At 45.5% G+C, this 18,893-nt stretch overlaps 2 protein-coding genes across 4 annotated transcripts in view; one reads left to right on the forward strand and one right to left on the reverse strand.

The window, feature by feature from the left end:
* LOC127008579 (uncharacterized) overlaps positions 1-18,893 on the reverse strand; it is an 85,577-nt gene that overhangs the window by 24,217 nt on the left and 42,467 nt on the right. The window lies entirely within an intron of this gene.
* The window catches only part of LOC127008582 (uncharacterized), a 93,222-nt gene continuing 79,802 nt past the window's right edge, over positions 5,474-18,893 (forward strand). Inside the window, exon 1 of the mRNA XM_050880794.1 lies at positions 5,474-7,023. Coding sequence (XP_050736751.1) covers positions 6,009-7,023 — 1,015 coding nt within the window. The 5' untranslated portion in view covers positions 5,474-6,008. The remainder of the gene's footprint in view (positions 7,024-18,893) is intronic.

Here is an 18,893-nt window from a genome sequence, read left to right on the forward strand (position 1 = left end):
ATATATATATATATATATATATATATATATATATATATATATATATATCATAGCTGGGCGTTATCGCGATAAGCTATCGCGATACTATATCGCTGTTAACAAAATCGGGTTATCGGCCATCCGCTACTTATCTAAATATATATCGGTATCTTCGTTACTTTTGTAACCAAACTAGCGATAATCGCTACTTTTTTCTGCCTCAGAAAAAAAAACGTTGTCTCCTCCCTACTGCGCATGCGTGGCCCAGTGTTGTATGAACAAACTTCGGGGTATGAAATATCTTCGGTGAAGAGATGTCATACTTAGATCGTCAACATTAAAATACTAGGTTATATTTTTGTTACTCAAAAATCAATATATCAAAGAGAAAAATCATTTAACTTTGCCCCCAAAATGATTATTCACTGCCTCAAATTTAATATTCCATATTCGTTTGTGAACATGCCATGGTATTGAAGGCACCCGGTGTTGTGTTATTTGGTGTCCCATCGTCAAAAGCTGGCGCTTTTGTTTACAAACATTGGTCTTTCGTGAACTGAGCATGCTCAGCCCAGTAACCGTAGCCCTGTACAGTCTCACAAAGCTTTTTAACACATTAAGAGTATTACCGTCCATAGGTACGTGTCAACATGTGGTTTTCAGGTTTTGTAAGTTTTCTAAAATACAGATAATGAAAATCTGAATTCATCTATGTTTTTCTATTTGAAATATCAATATAGTATCGTTTTCGCCTATCGGACTTATCGCTAGCTAGTATCGAAATTGTGGATTTATATCGGTATCGGTTATCGGTTATCGCCTATTTTTGTGTCAAGTTAACGGGAAAAAAAAACCGCTAATCGCTGCTCCTTCGAAAGAAAAAAGTGAAGAGTGGCCAAAAGAGAGGTCAATTTCGGGTGGAGAGGTATCTTGATATATACACTCCTCTTGAAAGAGGTCAAGTTAAAGGCAGGAGGAAATACAGACGAAGGAAGGCTGTTCCAGAGCTTACCAGTATAAGGGATGAAAGAGTGAAGATGCTTGTTAACTCTTGCATAAGTGGTTTCGACAGTATAGGGGCTATAGTTGAAATTCGAGTGCAGCGGGGCCGCGGGAAGGGGCGGGGGAGGGGCATGCAGTTAGCAAGTTTAGAAAAGCAGTCAAGCAGTCAGCATGAATATATCTAGAAGAGATGCAACATGGCGGCGGAATTTAAGAGGTAGAAGACTTTCTGTATGAAGAGGGGAGTTGATGAGACGAAGACTTGCGGTTTGTGGATTCAGAAGGGACAAAGCTACGAAAAAAAAGGGAAAGGGTATAACGTTAAATACTGTCAAAACAAAGTTGGATCATCGAACTTTATTTGAACATTTTATTTTTCAGAGTAGTTCTTTATTTTCCTGACATGAGTACAAATTGGAATGATGTCTACGAGTTGACAAACACACCTTGGTCACCATATAGGTACCTACCGCTACTGAATACCTATATGGCATATCTGTCAGTCACTCTGCCATGTCTGTCAGTCTGTCACATCTACCAATCCATCATATCAGCCAGTCTGTCACATCTACCAATCCATCATATCAGCCAGTCTGTCACATCTACCAATCCATCATATAATCCGGTCTGTCACATCTACCAATCCATCATATCAGCCAGTCTGTCACATCTACCAGTCCATCATATAATCCGGTCTGTCACATCTACCAATCCATCATATCAGCCAGTCTGTCACATCTACCAATCCATCATATAATCCGGTCTGTCACATCTACCAATCCATCATATCAGCCAGTCTGTCACATCTACCAGTCCATCATATCAGCCAGTCTGTCACATCTACCAATCCATCATATCAGCCAGTCTGTCACATCTACCAACCCATCATATCAGCCAGTCTGTCACATCTACCAATCCATCATATCATCCAGTCTGTCACATCTACCAATCCATCATATCAGCCAGTCTGTCACATCTACCAATCCATCATATCAGCCAGTCTGTCACATCTACCAATCCATCATATAATCCGGTCTGTCACATCTACCAATCCATCATATCAGCCAGTCTGTCACATCTACCAATCCATCATATCATCCATTCTGTCACATCTACCAATCCATCATATCATCCAGTCTGTCACATCTACCAAAATATCATATCAGCCAGTCTGTCACATCTACCAATCCATGATATCAGCCAGTTTACCACATCTACCAATCGATCATATCAGCCAGTCTGTCACATCTACCAATCCATCATATCAGCCAGTCTGTCACATCTACCAATCCATCATATCATCCAGTCTGTCACATCTACCAATCCATCATATCAGCCAGTCTGTCACATCTACCAATCCATCATATCAGCCTGTCTGTCACATCTACCAATCTATCATATCAGCCAGTCTGTCACATCTACCAATCCATCATATCAGCCACTCTGTCACATCTACCAATCCATCATATCAGCCAGTCTGTCACATCTACCAATCCATCATATCAGCCACTCTGTCACATCTACCAATCCATCATATCAGCCACACTGTCACATCTACCAATCCATCATATCAGCCAGTCTGTCACATCTACCAATCCATCATATCAGCCACTCTGTCACATCTACCAATCTATCATATCAGCCACTCTGTCACATCTACCAATCTATCATATCAGCCACTCTGTCACATCTACCAATCTATCATATCAGCCACTCTGTCACATCTACCAATCTATCATATCAGCCAGTCTGTCACATCTACCAATCTATCATATCAGCCAGTCTGTCACATCTACCAATCTATCATATCAGCCAGTCTGTCACATCTACCAATCCATCATATCAGCCAGTCTGTCACATCTACCAATCCATCATATCAGCCACTCTGTCACATCTACCAATCAATCATATCAGCCAGTCTGTCACATCTACCAATCCATCATATCAGCCAGTCTGTCACATCTACCAATCCATCATATCATCCAGTCTGTCACATCTACCAATCCATCATATCAGCCACTGTCACATCTACCAATCCATCATATCATCCAGTCTTTCACATCTACCAATCCATCACATCAGTCAGTCTGTCACATCTACCAATCCATCATATCAGCCACTCTGTCACATCTACCAATCCATCATATCATCCAGTCTGTCACATCTACCAATCCATCATATCAGCCAGTCTGTCACATCTACCAATCTATCATATCAGCCACTGTCACATCTACCAATCCATCATATCAGCCTGTCTGTCACATCTACCAATCTATCATATCAGCCAGTCTGTCACATCTACCAATCCATCATATCAGCCAGTCTGTCACATCTACCAATCCATCATATCAGCCTGTCTGTCACATCTACCAATCCATCATATCAGCCTGTCTGTCACATCTACCAATCCATCATATCAGCCAGTCTGTCACATCTACCAATCCATCATATCAGCCAGTCTGTCACATCTACCAATCCATCATATCAGCCTGTCTGTCACATCTACCAATCTATCATATCAGCCACTCTGTCACATCTACCAATCTGTCATATCAGCCAGTCTGTCACATCTACCAATCCATCATATTAGCCAGTCTGTCACATCTACCAATCCATCATATCAGCCAGTTTCTCACATCTACCAATCCATCATATCAGCCAGTCTGTCACATCTACCAATCCATCATATCAGCCAGTCTGTCACATCTACCAATCCATCATAACAGCCTGTCTGTCACATGTACTAATCTATCATGTCAGCCAGATTCTCATACAGCTGACCTATCATATTTACCATGGTTTTTCATATCTGTTGGTCTCACATCTCCCAGTCTATCATATCAGCCAGTTTTTTCATATCTTCGGGTCTGTCATATATTCCAGTTTGCCATATCTACTGCCGAATACATCTACCAGTCTGTCATAATTATCTACCACATCTGCCAGTCTGTCATATCAGCATGCCATATCAACCTTCTGAATCAGCCTGCCGCCCTGTATGCCAGTGTCTGTCTTACCAGTCTCCCACTTTAGGACAGACAAAGGCGGGAGGAAAGGTGGGTGGGGAGGAAAAAGGAAGGGAAGGGAAGGGAAGATGACAAGGAAGGAGAGGCACAGAGGGAGGCAGTAGTAGGCAGGGAAAGGGAGATGAGTTCAAGGAGAGGAATTCAGGCATGAGTTTTATTAGCAACGAACATCCGTCCTAATAGACTATTTTAATTCACATGCTGTCAAATCAGCATACTATTAACATATGTGAAATGTCCATTAAGCTCCAAAAATACACTATCTGAGCCTCTCTACCGCCCCATTCTTTACTTTACTCTCTCTCTCTCTCTCTCTCTCTCTCTCTCTCTCTCTCTCATATCTGCCATCATATGTATTTAGTGCAGCGACTTGCCTGATGGGCGAGCCTCCCATAACTCACTCTGCGAGTGGGATACCTCTCTGGCTGACTGGTTAAGGAGTGACTCTCCCGTTTCGCTGGTCCCGGGTTCGATCCCCGGCGCCGGCAAAACCTTTCCTTGTCTGGATTAATTTCTCGTGTGTTTCGTTACACGCAGAGGTCGTGTGGGAGTGTAGTAAATTCTGGCATTTCACTGGTGGCAAGGTGGTGGGCATCCTCTCCTGTAATTCTGTTGTGTCATCCCGAGTGGGTAACAGGTAGAGTGATGGCCCATGCTCTCCGAAATTCATAGAAAATGGGAAATCTCAACACACGGAAATTAATCTAAAGAGTAATGGGGAGCCGTGTAGTGCAGCGACTTGCCTGATGGGGAAGCCTCCCATAACTCACTCTGCGAGTGGGATATCTCTTTGGCTGACTGGTTAAGGAGTGGCTCTCCCGTCTCGCTGGTCCCGGGTTCGATCCCCGGCGCCGGCTAAACCATTCCTTGTCTGGATTAATTTTTCGTGTGTCTCATTACACGCAGAGGTCGTGTGTGAGTGTAGTAAAGAGAAAATTCTGACATTTGATATACTATAAATTTAATATGTGTCGTCATGTTTGGAGACAGCTTCCTACATTTGGGACCTTTTTGCGTGCGCCATTTTTTGAGCGCTTGGTTAGTGGTTTTCTGTGCGCCATTTTTTGCGTGTGTGTTGTTAAGTGTTTGTCTCGAGTGTTTGTATTTGTTGGCACCACCTGATGACCTCGTGAGGAAGGTAACTTTGTGATATCACTCGCCACCTTCCTTGTCTGTTCTTCCTTGCCGAGACCACTCGGCAAAAGAAGAAGAGGACGCGTTGCGAGTGACCCAAGCCCAGGACCTACCATACGCACCCTTTCCTGGCCCAAGACCTACCATACGCACCCTATCCATGCCCTACCATACGAACCTTATCTAAGCCTATCATACGCACCCTGTCCAAGCCCAAAGCCTACCATACACCCTGTCCAAGCCCAAGCCCTACCATACGCACCCTGTCCAAGCCCAAGACTTACCATATGAACCCTGTCCAAGCCCAAGACCTGCTATACAGACCTGTCCAAGCCCAAGACCTTCCATACGCACTTTGTCCAAGCCCAAACGTTTGTACTCGTTTAGAGGAAGAATTATAGTGAAGAAACCTAGCATTTTTGCAAAGATTTCGGGCGTGCAAGCGTTTGTTATTCGCATATCATTACGTATTATCATTATGTTGTTGTTAAGTCGCATTATAAGGCTTGTACTAATACCAACTCTACTTCTCCTTTTCCTCTCCTATTCCGCCTCCACTTTCTCCTCCTCCTCCTCCCCCTCCCTTTCCTTTTCCACCTCCATTTTCTCCTTCCTCCTCCTCCTGATCTTAAGATTTCTATTGTATTTTTCGTCATTGTCAACTCGATGCAGTAATGATTATGACTATGATGATTACAATGATAATGGTGATGATGGAATCTCTTTTTATATAAGGCATGTACGTGTGTATATTATAAATATCAGTGTGTGAATAATAATTATAATTGGTAACAATGAATACTATGTGTGTTGATATATATTAAAGGCCATAAATCACTTCTGGGTTCACAGACTTTCCAAAGCTTAATGATAATTATTTCTGGAATTATGAAAAGCGCTTACCTTTCTTCTTTCCTTTCACATTTTCACTTTACCATTCCTCGATTTTCCTTCCCTTCCTTCTCATATTTCTTTACCTTCCAGTTTATTTCCTATCCTTTCCTTTCCTTCATATTCTTCCCCCTCCCTGCTTTTCCATTTCCTCCCATCCCTCCCCTCTTCCTGTGCAGGGTGCCTCGTGCGGGTAATTTCCTTTCCTCCTCATTCTTTCCCTTCCCTTCTGGTTGTCTTTTTTCCTCCCCTTCCTCATTCTCTCATAACATACTTCCTTTCCCATCCCATCTTTTGGTTGTCCATTTTTCCTTCCCTCCTTCCTCATTCTCTCTTGATATATTTCCCTTCCCTTTTATTGGCTTTTTTCTGCTCCCTCAGTCTCTCTTTACATACTTCCCATCCTTTCCCTTCCCTTCCCTTCTATTTGTCCTTCTCCCCTTCCTCATTCTCTCTTTAAATACTTCCCATCCTTTCCCTTCCCTTCCCTTCCCTTCTATTTGTCCTTCTCCCCTTCCTCATTATCTCTTTACACACTTCCCATCCTTTCCCTTCCCTTCCCTTCTATTTGTCCTTCTCTCTTTCCTCATATTCTCTTTGCATACTTCCCATCCTTTCCCTTCCCTTCCCTTCCCTTCCCTTCTATTTGTCCTTCTCCCCTTCCTCAGTCTCTCTTTACATACTTCCCATCCTTTCCCTTCCCTTCCCTTCCCATCTATTTGTCCTTCTCCTCTTCCTCAGTCTTTCTTTATATACTTCCCATCCATTTCATTCCCTTCCCTTCTTTTGTCTGGTTTTGTTTTCTTTCTCCCCTTCCTCATTCTCTCTCTATATGCCTCCCTTTTTTTTTCTTTTTTTTTTTTTTTTTTTTTTTGGTATTTCGTTGGGGATATACCCCAACCTATATATCAAGATCTACAGTACCAGGTCTCCTCATTTCCGACGTATTTTCGCAGATGCTGGCGCACTCACGTCACCAGGCTGTTCGAGGGTAGGTTCAGCGGGGCCGATGGGGTCAGTCGCTCTTCCAACCTCCGTGTAGTAACAGCTAGCTGGCAGTCGCTCCCAGTTTCTCTCTCTCTCTCTCTCTCACACACACACACACACACACACACACACACACACACACACACATGTAAGCTAGTAATAAGAATGGAGTAGAGGGTATCTACTCATAGTCATTGACAAAGCACATTATAAGAATTACATATAGAAAAAATATGAAGTAGGGAGATATACAAAATATTACAGCTGTTATGCGTACATTTGCGTTTGTGAGTGAACACACACCACACACACAATACTACTTCTACTAATAATAATGACAGCATCAACATCTGGGGGCAAATATGGGGTATTCTTGAGAGAGAGAGAGAGAGAGAGAGAGAGAGAGAGAGAGAGAGAGAGAGAGAACGGGGAATATAGAATAGTTCCCCGTCTTCCTCACTGTCTCACAGCCAGCTGACGTCACAGGCTGCGCAGTGGAGGTAAAGTGAGGAGACCTGTTACTATAGATCTTGCTATATATATACCTCTTTTGTTTTACTTTAGGAGCAGCGAGTAGCGGGCTTTTTTTTTTTATTATTGTTTTCTTTTTTTGTTGCCCTTGAGCTGCCTCCTTTGTTGTAAAAAAAAAAAAATGTAGGAAGGCGGTTCCCCTAGTACTCTTTCCCTTTCCCTTTCTTCCCTATCCTTTCCTTTTCACTTTCCTTCCCCCCTCCCTTTGCATCAGTTGTTCTTTACCTGGGGCGAGTAATTACCAGAGGTGTTGCAACCCCAGATGGAAATAGTAATAGGTCTCTCTCTCTCTCTCTCTCTCTCTCTCTCTCTCTCTCTCTCTCTCTCTCTCTCTCTCTCTCTCTCTCTCTCTCTCTCTCTCCTGTTCTAACAAGTGAAGGGTTCAATGCGTGTCTGAGTACAACCACTACCTAATAAATTTGATTGAATTGCATGCCGTTATTAAATTCCTGCGTCTGGCTCATGTCAATATCACAAATCATTGAAATCAACTTGCCCTTAGTGGTGACCAAGAAGTCTAAAATATACTCTAGAATCCTTAGTGGTGACGTTGCACTCGAGTCAGTCAGCTCACTGTTCAGTTGACCTTCGCGCCGTGTGGTGGTAGCTCAAGCTCGATCGTGCACCATAATATCCCCACCAGGTAAGTCAGCTGTAATGTCACACCTTTCTCAACGGTCACCGCCCTCCTGGGTTGGTGGTGCGCACGGCGACAGGTGTTATCCAAGAGGGTGACGCGGTGCTTCGCTGGTTCACACGACTCGCTTGGTGACCCGCCTCGTCTGTGCCCCTTGACAGCACCGTTAGGGTCCTGTGGCCGGCTTGTCACATACAGGTACTACCGTGTGGAGCTGTTCGTGGTCTAGTTCCCTTCGCTTGGACCCAGTAGGGTAAATGTCCAGAGTTGCCCATCTCACCGCGGTACTTCTCACCCTAACCATGGGTTAGATCTAATAATTCTATGCATTTTGAACCCCATATATATGCCTCGCAAATTGATAGAATCGCTGGTAGCGATTTTTGAAAAGTTAGTTTTTTGCGGCCGCCTCGGGGCGTCACGGGGGGGACTGGGATACTTTGTTCCTCCGCCTCCAAAATACGATATTACGCCTCCATATTGTACTTAAGGGACGAAATACATGTCCCTTAACCATAATATGAAGGCGGAAAAACTTAAAAGTAGACAAAAAGTGGTAAAGGTAGTGAAAAAGCATATTATACTTACACGCGTTGTATTTTGATGGCGGCCATATTGGGAAGTGAGCAGTGTTGCCAACGATCCGGTTAGCGATGGTACGCTTAGTTAGCCATTAGCCCACGCATGTAAGACCAGGTCCGCCACGCGTGGTTATTTTTTTTTATTTTTTTTTTATTTTTAGAACACGCACCTTTACGTAATGCTATACCCGGCCCAAACCTTCACCAAAGCCTTTGGGTAAAGGTGCGCGTTCTAAAAAAAAATAATAATAACCACGCGTGGTGGACCTGGTTTCACATGCGTGGGCTAAGGCTAACTAAGCGTACCATCGCTAACCTAGCGTACCACCGCTAACCGGATCGTTGGCAACGCTGCTCACATCACAATGGCGTCGCCATGTAAACACAGCCCGCGTATGTATAATATGCCTTTTCACTACCTTTACCACTTTTTCATTACTTTTAAGTTTTTCCGCCTTCATATTATGGTTAAGAGACATGTATTTCGTCCCTTTAGTACAATATGGAGGCGTAATATCGTATTTTGGAGGCGCGAAGCTACTTTCAATAATTACCAAAACACTAACTTTAAAAAAATCGTTAGCAGCGATTCTATCAATTTGCGAGGCATATATATGGGGTTCAAAATGCATAGAATTATGAGATCTAACTCATGGTTAGGGTGAGAAGTACCGCGGTGAGATGGGCAACTCTCTGGACATTTACCCGTTTTAGTGCCGTGCCAGTATTTCATTACATACCTTATGAAACATCACTAGCTCTTCATATATCTTGGTTAAGATTCGTTTTAGTACCGTGCCAGTATTTCATTACCTACCTGATGAAACATCACTAGCTCTTCATATATCTTGGTTAAGATTCGTTTTAGTACCGTGCCAGTATTTCATTATATTTACCTACCTTATGAAACATCACTATATAGCTCTTCGTATAGCCTGTCTTTTTAACAAACTTTCAACAATCATGGAAGCGCTTTCAAAATCCAATTCAAGGACTATTTAGTATTGAAAATAGGGGATAATATTCACGAAAGCGCAGCCTCCTTTGGCGGCGGCCGCGGCGGCGGTGCAGCGGGTGTTGCGAGAAATACTTCCTCGCAGAAACAAGTCGCATATACATGAGGGGAGGGTCCAGGGGGGCTCAGCCCCCCCTGATTAGAAGGAGGAGTCGAGAGGGGCGAAGCCCTCCCCCCCCCCCCCCATTAGTAGGTCGTAAAGTTCGGTTGGAGTAGTTTAAATATGCTCCCCCTCCTTAAACCCTTTGCAAGCTATTTTGCGGCGGCGGTGCCGCCGCCGCCGTCGCCAAAAGAGGCTGTGCTTTCGTGAATATTATTCCCAATTTTCAGCAATAAATAGTAGTTGAATTGGATTTTGAAAGCGTTTCCTTGATTGTTGAACGTTTGTAGAAAAGACACATGAAGAGTGAGTGGTGTTTCATAAGGTATGTAATGAAATACTGGCACGGTACTAAAACGAATCTTTACCGCTGTTTACAGCAGCATAACTAGGTTATTCGTCCCCCACCCCACCCCAAACCACCACCAAATCCCTCGACCTTCAAGTATAGCTTCTACATTAATTTTATAACCTTTGTGTCACGCGGCAGCCAAAACCCACGGCTCATCATGCAAAAAGTGAGTTCACATTCTTACCTAGGTCGGGGGAGGAAGGCAGAGGAGCCCCTAAGCGTCCTGCAGCAGCCAAAACCCACACCCAAGGATTGTATACTTTAAGGATAGCTCACTAAGCATTTGTTTTACCCACAATGCACCGCGGATGACGTCACTCGTGTACACAAATAGTGCTGGGCGGGAAACTTGTTCACTTCACTGTATTCTCACCGCAGCGTGCTCAGTAAAAATGGTGATTTGTGCTGTATATGGGTGTTACAGTGGCTCAACCTACATAATAAGGATAGCTTACTAAGCATTTGTTTTACCCACAATGCACCGCGTATATAATCTGGTTCACTCTCTCCATATAAAATGTATTAGAAAACCATTGCTTATTAATCTTGTCACTCATTCATAGTCAAATTTTGCGCTTTTTTGATTGTTAAGGATATGTAATTAAATTAGGCAGCTGTTGAGTTGGCAAATAGTATACAGTAATATAAATATTCGAGAAATATGTTATAAAAAATGTACTAAGAAAAATTGCTGTCTACCATATATCGATGCTTACGTTTTCTCAAGTTTCAAAGGAACACAAAGGAAGAACAAACAACAGCAGACCTGCTGGTCCTTACGAGGTTGTTTGTGACAAGCTACACTAACTATCTAATCAAAGGTGGAAGATGAAGGACAGCAAAGGCGAAAACTCCTCCCCACCCCCCCATGCCTCCAGCCAAAGCTGGCAGGAAAGGAAAAAGAACCATGCAGCATGGAAAAACTGCATAGAAATTATGTAGGAAAGAGGAAAGAACTGCCATTACTGCTACCACTAACCGGGCGATAAAAACGGACAAGGACACCAGTATTCGAAAGAACTTAACGTTATTACGACAATGAGTAATATCTTAGTTGCTGGTTGGATTCAAAATACTTGTCTAATCAATTCTTGAAGGCCGTAACTGTTGTACTATCAAAGACATCACAGAGTAGAGAGTTCCAAACATTAACAACTCGATTGAAGAAGAAGTGTTTAGCTTCGTGCGACGAGAATCTTTTACCACTTATCTTCAAATTGTGATTTCTTCTTGTTCTATTTGATCGATCAATTGTAAAGTAATCTTCCGCATTAATATCGCTGAATCCTTTAAACATTTTAAACACTTCTATTAGATCGCCTCGCATTCTTCGTTTTGATAGGCTGAATAAATTTACTTCTTTAAGCCTTTGTTCATATGACAAATTTCTCAACCTTGGAATCATCATTGTTACTCTTCGTTGGACCCGTTCCAACTTTTCTATGTCTTTTCTGTAGTAGGGAGACCAAAATTGTACACAGTACTGTAGACGGGGTCGAACCAACGAATTATGCAGTTTTAATATTATTTTTTTCCGATTTATTATTAAAGACTCGTCCGATGAAGCCAACCAATTTGTTTTCAGTTTTAACTACCTCTGAACAATGCTGACCGGGCTTTAAATCGCTTGATATAGTGATTCCAAGATCCTTTTCTTTACTTACTGCAGAAAGTTGTTTGCCATTCATTACGTACCGAACGCGATTGTTATTTTTTCCGATGTGCAACACTCTACATTTGTCAACGTTAAATTTCATTTGCCATTGATTGGCCCAACGTGAAAGTCGATCTAGATCTGATTGTAAAGCTTCTTCGTCGAGTGTCGCAGTTACTTTACTATAGTCTGTTCACTTAAGTCTGACTCAAGCTGACAACATAAACCTAAGCGTGTTCGTAAGCACAGTGCAGATTAGCGGAAAGTGCTGCGTGAGATAAACACAAACAGAGGTTAAAGTAAACTTGGAAGCCATAGCAGTAGCCAATCAGCACTCAGCTTGCAAACACGCTTAGGTTTATGTTTATGTTGTCAGCTTGGGTCAGACTTAAGTGAACAGACTATAGCAATTTTTGTGTCATCAGCAAATTTTGATACTTTGCAAGTGAGCCCATCATCGATTTCATTAACATAAATTAAGAAGAGCATGGGGCCAAGCACTGATCCTTGAGGTACGCCGCTTTTGACATCGAGCCAGTTAGATGTAACACCGTTTAGAACTACTCTCTGTTTCCGCTCAGAGAGCCAGTCCGCAAGCCAACTGTGAATGTTATCCGAGATACCGTGCGCCAGTAGTTTGCTGAGCAATCGTTGGTGGGGGACCTTATCAAATGCCTTTTGAAAATCCAGATATATGATAACTACTGATCTGCTTTCATCGAACACCTCAAAAATATAGTGAAAAAAATCAAGTAAGTTAGTCAAACACGAACGTTTACTACGGAAGCCATGTTGCGAATTATTTATTATATTATTTTCTTCGAAGAATTTCACCATATTGTCGCGAATGATAGTCTCCATTAACTTACAAACAATAGATGTCAGGCTAATTGGCCGATAGTTTCCTGGATGAGACTTGTCCCCCTTTTTGAAAATTGGTGTGACATTTGCAAGTTTCCAATTTGACGGAACTCTTCCAGCTGTTAAGGATTTATTGAATATGATGGAGAGCGGTTTACAAATTTGATGTTTGATTTCTTTTAAGCCCCTGGGGGTAATTTTGTCTGGACCAGGAGCTTTGATTACTTTAATCTTTTCAATTATTGTGCGTAAAATGTCACTTTCTACGATGAGCACGCCACTTAACATCTTTTCGGCCCTTCAAACCTCCGGCGGTTGAGGTGATAAACAATCTTCGTCGGTAAATACGGATGTGAAAAAGTTATTTAGGATTGTAGCCATTTCATTTTCATCGTTCGTGTGGTTACCATTTTCATTAGCAAGCGGTCCGATACCACAAGTGAGTGACTTTTTATTATTTACATAGCTAAAAAATTCTTTAGGATTAGATTTACTTGTTTCCGTTATATATTCTTCAAGATTTTTCTTGCTTCGTTTTATTAATTTCTTGGTTTCGCGGCGAATTCTGTCCAACTCTAGTTTGTCAGCGTCGCTCTGAGTTGATATGTATCTACTGTATACGCATTTTTTAAGAGATAGGCTATTTTGAATTTCGTTATTCCACCATTTGGGTTTCTTCTTAGAAGCTGAACGTCTGTTACGATAGGGTACGCATATGCTTATGGCATTGTTCAATATTGTGGTGAAGGCCCCCCAAGATTTATCAATATCTGTTTCCGCCGTGATTTCAGTCCAGTCAGAATTATTTAGAATTTTTTTTTTTTTTTTTTTTTTTTTTACAGCAAAGGAGACAGCTCAAGGGCACAAAAAAGTAAACATTAATAAAAAAAAGAAAGCCCGCTACTCGCTGCTCCTAAAAAGAATCCAAAGAGGTGGCCGAAAGATAAGTCAGTTTCGGGAGGAGAGGTGTCCTGATACCCTCCTCTTGAAAGAGTTCAAGTCGTAGGCAGGAGGAAATACAGATGAAGGAAGATTGTTCCAGAGTTTACCAGCGTGAGGGATGAAAGAGTGAAGATGCTGGTTAACTCTTGCATAAGGGGTTTGGACAGTATAGGGATGAGCATGAGTAGAAAGTCGAGTGCAGCGGGGCCGCGGGAGGGGGGGAGGCATGCAGTTAGCAAGTTCAGAAGAACAGTCAGCGTGGAAATATCGATAGAAGATAGAAAGAGAGGCAACATTGCGGCGGAATTTAAGAGGTAGAAGACTATCAGTATGAGGAGAGCTGATGAGACGAAGAGCCTTTGCCTCCACTCTGTCCAGAAGAGCTGTGTGAGTGGAGCCCCCCCACACATGAGATGCATACTCCATACGAGGGCGGACAAGGCCCCTGTATATGGACAGCAACTGTGCAGGGGAGAAGAACTGGCGGAGACGGTACAGAACGCCCAGCCTCGAGGAAGCTGATTTAGTAAGAGATGAGATATGAAGTTTCCAGTTGAGATTTTGAGTTAAGGATAGACCGAGGATGTTTAGTGTTGAGGAAGGTGATAGCTGGGTGTTGTCAAAGAATACGGGATAGTTGTTTGGAAGATTGTGTCGAGTGGATAGGTGGAGAAACTGTGTTTTTGAGGCGTTGAAGGACACCAGGTTCTTCTTGCCCCAATCGGAAATAATAGTAAGGTCTGAGGCTAAGCGTTCTGCAGCCTCCAGCCTTGAGTCGTTAAGTTCCTGAAGGGTGGGTCTTCTATTAAAAGAAGTTGAATAATGCAGAATTGATCGGAGTCTTACGAAATTCGCTCTCTGATAATCAGGCACCTTTTCTTTACTAGGAGTTACTTTACCTTCTTTCATATTGTTATGCTGGACGTGTTACTTGGGTTCCGTGTCGCCGTCAGGAGACTCCGTGGGAGTTGGATATGTAAACACTTTGCACCGCTTCTGTAGTTTAATATTCTTCCTTAGTAGTACACTTCACTCTGACTCTTCACTTACCACTAGCTTACTATGACTGGAACTGCCCTCTCTCGCCCTCTTCTCCTATATATATCCAGAACAGTACAGTCTAGAATGTTACAGTATATTTTAGATCATACAAGAACATGTAGCAAAAATATATGCGAGTTGGCAACACTTCCGGCCTGGCGCCTGGCCGCGCCCCGCGGGGCGCGGACGGCTCGCCTTGCTCCCCGCCCCCTTGCTCGTTTCTCCGGGAGCCTTCTAGAGGCCTATGGTCGCCGGGGGAAGCTTCCAGCACAACACCATCCCCCCCTCTTAATTGTGATCGTCCCGATCATACACTTAACTACATACAAACGTAAGAGAATTAATCAAAAACATAATAATCGTCGTATCGCTGTGGACGCCTGCGTTGTCTCTGTCTTCTGCTCGGTGCCTCCTGCACGTCTGTCTCCTGGCGCGCCTCGTCGTCGTCCGCTTCTTGGGGTGTCCCTGGAACATCTGCCGAAGCCGGGAGGTTATTTCCCTCGGCTGAAAGGTCCAGAAGGCCTACGTCGTCGTCGACCTCCTCTCGGTCCTGGACGTCCCTTGCGTTTTCGTCGGCTGCTGAGTGTCTGTAGTTGTTCCAGGTGTAGTTTCCCGGACCGTGGTACCTCCATAGGCGGTTGACGTGGACAACTTTCGGCTTGGTCCTTTCCGTTCTCCGGATTCGGTAAGTCACGTCGGAGAGGCGTTCTAGCACAGTGTAAGGGCCTTCCCAGGGGCTCTGTAACTTCGGAGACTGTCCTTTCTTCCTCTGCGGGTTGTAAAGCCAGACTCGGTCTCCTTCCTTGAAGTCAACGTGGCTTGCCCTCATATTGTAACCGCGCTTCATGGCCTCCCCGGAGAACTTCAAGGCACCTCGGACTTGATGGTGCACCTCTTCCAGCCGTTCCTCTAGTTGACGGGCAAAACTGGAGGCGTCCCTTGGAAGGCTTTCCCCAGGAGGCCTTCCTGTCAGTAGGTCCACCGGCAATCGCAGCTCACGTCCAAACATCAGCTTTGCCGGTGAATACCCCGTAGTCTCGTGGGCGGCAGACCTGTAGGCCATGAGAAGCGCAGGCAGCTTCTGATCCCATGAAGACTGATCATTGTTGCACTGCTTGGCCAACTCCTGGCCCAACGTCCAATTAAACCTCTCCACCATTCCATCTGACTGTGGGTGCAGAGGGGTGGTCCGGGTCTTCTTGATACCCAGGAGCTTGCAGCACTCGGCAAGGACTGTTGACTCAAAATTCCTTCCCTGGTCGGAATGGAGCTCGTTAGGCACACCGAAGCGACAGAAGAACTCCTCCACCAAAACCTTGGCGATGGTAGTGGCTTCCTGGTCAGGGATGGCGTAGGCTTCCGGCCACTTGGTGAAGTAATCCATTGTGACGCAGATGTACCTATTTCCGTTCGTCGTCAGAGGCAAGGGTCCTGCTATATCCACTGCCACCCGTTCCATGGGGGCTCCAACCTGGTATAGTTGCAATGGGGCACGGTGACGCTTCTTGGGGCCCTTCTTTGCACAGCACACCTCACACGCGTGACACCATTCTTCCACGTCCTTCCTCATGCCAACCCAATGGAACCTTTGGCGCAGGCGACTCAGTGTCTTCTTTACCCCTAGGTGTCCGCTGGTGATGCTGTCGTGCATTTCTTTCAAGACGCCTTCCCGGGACTTCACAGGTAGCACCGCGGACCAGTAGTGGTCAAGACCATCATGAGAGACCCAGCGTCGCTGCAACACCCCGTTGTCCATCCGAAGAGTGTCCCACTGAGTCCAGTAATTCTTGGTGGTAGGGCTTTCTCTCGAGATTACTTCCCACCCAGGTCGCGTTGACGATTGACTCAGCCACTCCATAATTGGTCTCAAATCTCGGTCCTCCCGCTGCAGTTTTCCCAAGTCTTCCCATGGCACCTCCGCTGTCTGTTCCACTGTAGTGCGGCGGCACATATTCTGGACGCTTTCCCTCTGGAGGCAATGTTGACACTCAAGTTGACAGGGGTGCCGGCTCAAGCTGTCCGCGTTACCGTGTGTTAGCCCAGATCGATGCACAATAGTGTAGTGATGTTGCTCTAGTTTACCTATCCAGCGAGCAAGCTGGCCCTCAGGGTTTTTCAGTGACTTCAACCACCGCAATGCAGCGTGATCCGTGCGGATGGTGAAAGTTGCACCGTACAGGTAAGCATGGAAAAAGTCAAGGCTCTTGACTACTGCCAGGAGTTCTTTCCGGGTCACGCAATAGTTTTTCTCGGCTGGGGTGAGCTTTTTGCTGAAGTAGGCCACAACCCGTTCCATGTCGGCACATGCCTGGGATAGCTCTCCACCAATCCCCTCATCACTGGCATCACAATCCAGTATAAAAGGCTTAGAGGGGTCTGGGTAGGTGAGTACGGGCGAGCTGATGAGGGCCTCCTTGAGCTTCTCAAAGGCAACCTGAGTTTCCGCTGTCCACTCAAACTTGCGCCCCTTCTTCGTCAGGAGGTGCAGTGGTGCAGCAATCGTAGCGAAGCCTTTCACAAACCTGCGGTAGTATGAGCACAACCCGAGGAAGCTCCGCAGCTCCTTCACGTTGGTGGGTGTCGGCCAGTCCCTTACCGCAGCCACCTTCTCAGGATCAGTGCGTACTCCAGCCTCGCTCACGATGTGTCCCAAGTATTGGACCTCCTTTTGGAACAGACAGCATTTCTTCGGGCTGAGCTTAAGGTGTGCAGCTCTAAACCGGGCGAAAACCTCTGATAGCCTTTCCATCTCCTGCTCGAAGGTCTGGCCAAAGACAATCACGTCGTCGAGGTAGATGAGTGCCGTCTTCCAGTGAAGTCCCTCCAGCACCCTCTCCATCAGCCGCTCGAACGTGGCCGGCGCGTTGCATAGGCCAAAGGGCATGACCTTAAACTGCCACAGGCCTTGACCGTAGGAGAAGGCTGTTTTCTCTTTGTCCTGTTCCGCCATTTTGACTTGGTGATACCCAGACTTCATATCCAGTGTTGAAAACCACTTGGAGCCCACCAAAGCGTCGAGCGTGTCGTCGATCCGTGGGAGTGGGTATGAATCCTTGATGGTGAGATCGTTGAGGGCTCGGTAGTCCACGCAGCACCTGAGGGAACCGTCCTTTTTCCTGACGAGCACTACAGCAGACGCCCACGGGCTGCTGGACCGCTCGATTAACCCCTGTTGCCGGAGATCATCCATCACCTCATCCATCTCCTTGCGACGGGCTGGTGCCATCCTTCGAGGAGCTTGCTTCACTGGGCGGTGGCTACCTGTGTCGATGTGGTGCTCTACCAGGTCCGTACACCCCAAGTCCAGGTCTCCTGTGGAAAACACATCTGCATTCCTCACGAGAAGCTCCCTGAGCTGTTCCACTTGGGGCTCCTCTAGACACTTGGAGCTCCTGTCAAACAGGTCGCGCAGGTAGTCAGGCAGCTCCTCCTGGGGCTTCGTCAGGGTTCTCCTGCAGACACAGGTTCTTGGTTTCTGGTCGATCTCTTGGCACAACCCCACCATGGTCCCTTGTTTTATTTTCTTTGGGCTGAAGGAGACATTGGCCACGATGACAGGCACTTCCGCTGCAGCAGGGTCTACCAAAGTACTGCCTACAATCACCCCGTTTTCTACCGGGCATCGACTTCCACTCTCTACCACACACAGGCTAGCCGGGGGGGCACCCGTAATTTGACAGGGTAACAGCATCTCCGACCTCGGAGGAATAATGGTGGTGCGCTTGACCGTCACTGGCAGGTCTTCCTTGTTCACAGTCGTCAGTGGCACCCTCCTTCCTCCTACAGTCAGCTGCTTAGCGCGGAAGTCCAGCTCGCACCTGTGGGAGACAAGATAATCCATACCTAGGATGCAGGGGTCATCCATGTCGGCCACGTACACAGAGAGGAACTCTTCCTTTCCTCCGAGCTCAAACTTCACGTCCACTGGGCCTCTGAGCTCTGCGTAGTGTCCTGTGACTCCGCACAGTCGATGCGGCGTCTTAGGAAGCCGACGATGACTCACCACGTCAGGCCACCGACGATGACTCACCACGTCAGGCCACACCAATGTGCGTTCCGAGCCTGTGTCGACGACCCCAGGCCACAACACTCCGTCAACCTTGCCCTCCACTTGGCAGCTTGTCATGGTGGTTCTCCTGCACACTGATATCTTCGGGGCA

Source organism: Eriocheir sinensis, chromosome 38, assembly GCF_024679095.1.
Source record: "Eriocheir sinensis breed Jianghai 21 chromosome 38, ASM2467909v1, whole genome shotgun sequence".
Taxonomy (NCBI): Eukaryota; Metazoa; Arthropoda; class Malacostraca; order Decapoda; family Varunidae; genus Eriocheir; species Eriocheir sinensis.